The 6,999-nt window shown below is 36.7% G+C and overlaps 1 protein-coding gene across 1 annotated transcript in view; it reads right to left on the bottom strand.

Annotated features, from left to right (window-relative positions):
* Positions 1-2,530: 2,530 nt before the first annotated feature.
* Positions 2,531-6,999, bottom strand: part of EMB1138 (DEAD box RNA helicase (RH3)) — a 49,245-nt gene continuing 44,776 nt past the window's right edge. Inside the window, exon 11 of the mRNA XM_089821958.1 lies at positions 2,531-2,948. Coding sequence (XP_089678084.1) covers positions 2,879-2,948 — 70 coding nt within the window. The 3' untranslated portion in view covers positions 2,531-2,878. The remainder of the gene's footprint in view (positions 2,949-6,999) is intronic.

Below are 6,999 nucleotides of genomic sequence, written 5' to 3'. Positions count from 1 at the left end.
CTTAGAGGGAGAAATCTGATATAGTCAAGGATAAAAAGTTGTGTAGAGGCCAATTTTCACACCTACACAAGAATTCCAACTTATTCAAATCTCACTTATCTTTTTTTATGTGCCATCGAACTCAGGTCTTCACTCCCAAATCATTCGATCGATGTTATCCTTCACTAAAGATGTCAAATTTGGTTCTACTTATAAAGAAATCCTAGCATCACGAGGATTAAATCCTAGGCCAGGGGTGGATTCCACTCCTACATGAGGTTTTTGGCTTCTTTTTTTCATCAAATCCACCATGCTCTCCCTTTGTCTGAACATTAGACTCGTGTTTTCAACTCCTAATCCTTTGAAAAAGCGTTCAAGTGACTTACTCGAAAAATGGGGGTAATTTAAGGTGTTTAGAGGATTAAAATCCTGGGTAGGGGACAGATTCCACCACTGTATAAGAATTCCAACATTTTCAACTTAATATACTTCCCTCAATTCTCCCCATGTCACCCAACAAACTTTCAAGTCTTAACCCTTTACGATCTAGCTTCATCATACTTCTCCAAAAGAAGGGGTTGAGGAGTTCTCATTGTTGGGGCAAAAATCTTAGTGTCACAAGGATAAAATCCTAGGGAGGGGCCAAATTCTGCCCCTGCCTAAATTCTAGCATTTTCACTTCAGCAACTTTCACCTAACTTCGTCAATCATTTCAAGACTTTGACTCTTAAACATTAACTTGCATCATGCTGACATCAAAAAAAATAAAAGGTGTCGAAGAACTCTTGGTCTACTGGTGAAATTGAAAACCTCACACAAAGCCCACCAGAGATCAAGTCTTGCTGAGTGCAAGGCCCTTGACATCTAAAAGGGATGAGGTCGGCATCTCGCCCTGAGTGAATTTTGTGGAATGGATACCCCTTAGTCCTTGGTTAAGAAAAATTGGACATCAAGACTTGAAAATTGCTAACAAGACCACCTAAGACAGGAGTTTATAAGGGTTCATGGAGGGGATGCTCCCTCCAAGCCCACAGCTAACCCAACACCAAATTTCTAATTATAAGAGTCAAAAGAAAGCAACAAAAAAAATCCTTAAATGCAAGGAAAGAGATCTTACACCACCAAATCCAACACACCCATATGTGATGATCAGCGAAGAGAAACCCAAAGATTGACAAATCTACACACCCAACCCCTACATCAAGAAATGAATTGGTACCGCGAAGAGGATTTGATTTCTCTCTCGAAGGGTGATAAGAACCAAAACCCAGAGTCTGAGCATCAGTGGCAGATACGAACATGACTAGCATGAGGATCCTGCACCAAAGAATCAAACAACGGAGCTTGAGCACGTGGATATCCTATGCAAGCCAAGGCACAACTACAGGAGGTGGGTAGATCAAACCTGCAACATACAGGAGTCTGTACCCAGTAACGGACGGGAGGGTGACCATTTACTACTGCTATTTTGTTATTTTATTTGTATCAAGTTGATATTGTACAATAGATGGTTTATTAGACAAGCAGAGACTACTTACGGAGAATGTGCTTGCACTGGGGAATGCTACATGGAAGCGTTACGTATCAAGAGGGTTTGGTAGTAAGCTCATGACACGTGAGAGATAACTTACATGTTCTGAAATAACGGTCTTCTGTTTCTGTCACTTAGAAGTAGCCTTGAAGGAGACAAGCAGCAAGCAAAATAAGCTTTTCACAAGGGTACGAATGCTTCAAAAATATTAGTATTACTAAATACATAAAATGAGAAAGGGGTATTCAAAGAGAGAATTATGAATAATGAAGGTCAATTGGCTTTCCCCAGGTCTTATTTAGAAGGCTTTAGAAGTATGTTCATCTAAAGGTAAAGAGTTTCGTCTCCCTTCACATGTAGAAGGCAAAAGAATCACACGATTTCAGGCACCAGCCAATGTAGATAATTGTACAGTAAATTTTCACTCGGACGTGAAAAGCTGAGATTCAAAGCTGGTCACGAGGTCCTTCAAAACTCCTCCATATTCATATTCTAACCTCCTATACCGCTACTATTATTTTCAGAAAGTCCAGTACGTTCCAAATAGAGATGTATGGTTTACTGGCTAATCAGAGGATAAGAATCCTTACTGTTGAAGGATTCTTACTTTAGACAGCAAATATGGCATGTGATTCATGTGAGCATGATTTAAGTGAAAATGACTGGACATTTGTCAGTACTTCAACAATTTTGTCATACCAGAAAACATGGAACATAGAATGGCGGAGTAAAAATTTATTAATATGATTGGCCAGAGTAGCTTCAGAATGAATGCGTTCCAGGTAAATTGTGACAATCTGAAGATAGATGCACTTCCAACTCTCTCTCGAGAGTTGAACTGAACTTTCAAGCCATCTAAGAAAATATATCAAGCTTTCGTCTTCAAAATCCAAGTTTTCAAAAAAAATATCAGTAACATTTAAAATTTTAAAAATAAGATTGAATGTTAGCAATTGTATCAGTCCAAGATTGGAATATAATTAAAATGCCACAATCAACAAATCTGGGTGACAAAATATAGGTGAGCATGAATTCAACCTTCCATTAAAATTAGCTGTTGGTTCTCATTCCATATTCTTCTTCTAGCTAGTTCTTAATCAATATTCTCGATTTGCACTGTAATTCAAGGCTTTTTCTAACATAATGGCCCATCATTACTCCCTTTAAAATATATAATGATGGTAGACTATCACCCACATTGCTTTCAGTGGAGCAAAATCCAAGTTTTGACAAAACCTGTACACTTTACAGTTAATCATCGACAGCTCCATTGAAAACATAATATAGCAATGCTTGAGGCATAGGCATCTACAGAACTCGTGAAAAGTTTACAAGTCGAAAATGACAGGATAGAGCCACTCGATGCATCTATTGGGATGGACAATCTGCTGCTCTGTGACCAGGCTGACCACAAACAAAGCAGGTCCCACTAAAATTCCTGCAGTCATTCAATTCAAAATCAATATAGATGTGGCAGCATGTATATGAAGAACCAATTGCCATTCTTGAAGCAATTGGCATTGAGCATTTGCAAAAGGACAAGGTTGAAAATGCCAATATATATTATATAATAATAAAACAGCTGTAACAGCTATCAGCATCCATCATATAGATAAAACTTATTGGCTTCTATAATTATCTATTAGCCTTTTACAAATTCCGCAAACATATAAACGAAGTTATAAAAAATCACAATTAGAGAACATTTATTACGAATCACAATGTCCCCACTTTAGCAATTAAATTAATTTCTTATAAAGTCATTAAACAAATTTTAGCAATTAAATTAATTTCTTATAAAGTCATTAAACAAATTAAAAATTAAAAGGTGACTTTATACTTAATTAATTTAATTAATTATTGTATTACAAAGGAGAAGCTTCTAGAGTGTATTAATTATTAGAAAGGTGGAAGCCTCTAGTAATTTAATTTTCTAAAAGCACAATTAATTATTGTATTGCAAGAGAGGAGTTTCTAGAGAGTGCATTAATTATTGGAAGGGGGAAGCTTCTAATACTTGCATTGAATTAATATTTGATTTCCTTCTAGAAAGGTGTAGGAAAAGTATAAATAGAGGTGGGAGAGTCATTGTTGAGCATCGGATGATTGTAAATTGCACTTGATAAAAGCTTGGAGGTGTGAGTTAGAGATTTGGTCTTGGCATTAGAGGACGTTCATCCTCTCTTGTAACATTCTAGACATCATTCCTTGGGGTTTGGCCTTTGGAATACATTGTTGCGTATTTAATTTTATCATTTTGAGAACTAATATTATTTCAGCAGCGGTTCAATTTTCAATTTGCATAAATTCCTTCTTGCTCATGTTATGTGGATTGAAACCTATGCAAAGACATTAAAATCGCTCTCAGCAGTTGGTTTAGTTTTTTTGGGCATTTCCAAGGTGCCCATTACGGTGGTATCAAAGCTATAAATCCTGTCATCCTGTGGAGGCCTTATAGGGAATTTGGAACAACCAAATAGGGGAAAATGTTTGACAAAATGCTCAAACGGTTACTAGGTACATTAGAAGAGGGGCAATGTATGCAACAAAAGCAGAATAAGTGAATGGATATGATGTTGCAGCTTATGGCTAGACAAATGGGCATCAATATTGATGATTTATATGTTGCTCCAATGCAAGAGGTAGTTGATTCCTCAGATGGGATTGAGACACGTATAGAGCCACATAGCTATTATGTTGGTGATGTGGGCATTTCAGCGGAGTCAATAGATGTGGGTTTACACTCTAGTATTATTGATTCGCAATCTAGTGTTGAGTCATGTATGCAGAGTCAGGAGTCCACATATAAAGCTTTGTCAGGGGATGGTGATGCAACAATAGTGGAATTAGGAAAATGCGAGGATACTGTTATATCAGCAACCACTTCTGTGTCAGTTGAACCATCCAACAAGGAGTTTAGCAGTATGCATGCCGTTGTAGATGTGTGCTCTGAGGATAGTACATTTGTTACTGCTAATGAGGTGTGTGATATAGTGACAGAGTCATATTATACTATCGATCAACAAAGTGTTGATATTCACTTCTGGGAAAGTACTATGTTCAACATGGATGCAATATTATCTTATGACAATCTAATGTTTGAGGTTGATGTTGATCACTCACCTAAGTAGAGTTGGGCTCAATTTTCACCATCTATAAAGATTCAATTTTGTGTTGCAGTAGTTGAGAAGAAGAGATTTCATAGATCTTCTATGGAGCCGCCTTCTGGTGACATTCTGACTTCTACATCATCAGCACAAGTTTTGGGTGCTAGGCTGCAGGACATATGGTTCGTCCTGATGATGCTAGTTTGCAGTTGGTTTAATATCCACACGAATGTCACATCTTACTTCAATTGGGATCCAGGTGGAAGTTGGAGTTCATTGTGTTGTTGGATTGCTTGAGGACAAGCAATTTCAAGGAGGCCGGATTGTAATGTCCCCACTTTAGCAATTAAATTAATTTTTTATGAATTCATTAAATAAATTAAAAATTAAAAGGTGATTTTATATTTAATTAATTTAATTAATTATTGTATTACAAGGGAGAAGCTTCTAGAGTGTGTATTAATTATTGGAAAGGTGGAAGCCTCTAGTAATTTAATTTTCTAGAAGCACAATTAATTATTGTATTGCAAGGGAGGAGTTTCTAGAGAGTGCATTAATTATTGGAAGGGGGAAGCTTCTAATACTTGCAATTAATTAATATTTGATTTCTTTCTAGAAGGGTGTAGGAAAAGTATATATAGAGGTGGGAGAGTCATTGTTAAGCATCGGATGATTGTGAATTGCATTTGATAAAAGCTTGGAGGTGTGAGTTAGAGATTTGGTCTTGGCATTAGAGGAAATTCATCCTCTCTTGTAACATTTTAGACGTCATTCCCTTGGAGTTTGGCCTTTGGAATACATTGTTATGTATTTGATTTTATCATTTTAAAAACTAATATTATTTCAACAACGGTTCAATCTTCAATTTGCATAAATTCCTTCTTGCTCATGTTATGTGGATTGACACCTATGCAAAGACATTAAAATCGCTCTCAGCAGTTGGTTCATTTTTTTGGGCATTTCTAGGGTGCCCATTACAGAATTTGTAATGTCCCCACTTTAGCAGTTAAATTAAATTCCTATAAAGTCATTAAATAAATTTAAAATTAAAAATTAAATTAATTTAATTACAAAGGAGAAGCTTCTAGAGTGTGTATTAATTATTGAAAAGGGAGAAACCTCTAGTAATTTAATTTTCTAGAGACACAATTAATTATTGTATTGCAAGGGACGAGTTTCTAGAGAGTGCATTAACTATTGGAAGGCGGGAGCTTCTAGTACTTGCAATTAATTAATATTTGATTCCCCTCTAGAAGGGTGTACGAAAAGAATAAATAGAGGTGGGAGAGTCATTGTTGAGGATGGGATTTTGTGAATGACATTTGATAAGAACTTGGATGTGTGACTCACATATCTTTTCTTGGCATTAGAGGACGTTCATCCTCTCTTGTAACATTCTAGACGTCATTCTCTTGAGGTTTGGCCTTTGGAATACATTACTATGTATTTGATTTTATCATTTGAGAACTAATATTATTTCAACAGCAGTTCAATCTTCAATTTGCACAAATTCCTTCTTGTTCATGTTATGTGTATTGAAATCTATGCAAAGACATTAAAATCACTGTTAGCAATTGGTTTAGTTCTTGGGCATTTCCAAGGTGCCCATTACAGTGGTATCAGAGCTATAAGTCTTGCCATCCTGTGGAGGTCTTATAGAAAATTTGGAACAACTGAATAGAGGAAAAGTGTTTGACAAAATGCTCAAACAGTTACTAGGTACATTAGAGGTGAGGCAGCATTTGCCACAGAAGCAGAATAGGCAAATGGATATGATGTTGCAACTTATGGCTAGACAAATGGTCATCAATATTGAAGATTTGTATGTGAGATCTCATGGTGTTGCTCCAATGCAAGGGGTAGTTGATTCCTCAGGTGGGATAGAGACATGTATAGAGCCACCCAGCTATGATGTTGGTGATAGTCAGGAGTCCACATATGAGGCCTTGTCAGGGGATGGCAATGCAGCAATAGTTGGATTAGGAGAATGCGAGGAAACTATCATATTAGTAGCCACTTTTGTGTCAGTGGAACCGTCCAATGAGGAGTTTAGCAGTATGCATGCAGTTGTTGATATGTGTTCTAATGATGGCGCACAGTTGATGATTATGAATTCTCATCAACTACAGATTCAATTCAGTTTGCTGTTGCAGAAGTTAGTGATGTTCCTATGTCTGTATATTTTGATTTGGTTACACCTATTGTTGATATAGTTGACATGAGTGCATATGGTTGGCCTGTAGCTACATCTTTTTCAATGCATGATGGTGATGATCAAGATTCCAGTCCAATATCTATTATGTGGGTGAATACAGGGAAGAAGAGTTTTCATCAATCTTCTACAGAGTTTCCTTCTGGTGATATTCTGACTTCTACATCATC

This window comes from Cupressus sempervirens, chromosome 3, assembly GCF_028749045.1.
Source record: "Cupressus sempervirens isolate cs-2001-9-10 chromosome 3, ASM2874904v1, whole genome shotgun sequence".
In the NCBI taxonomy this organism is placed as follows: Eukaryota; Viridiplantae; Streptophyta; class Pinopsida; order Cupressales; family Cupressaceae; genus Cupressus; species Cupressus sempervirens.
Note: the sequence above shows the minus strand (reverse complement) of the source record. Positions and strands in the feature narration are given on the sequence as shown.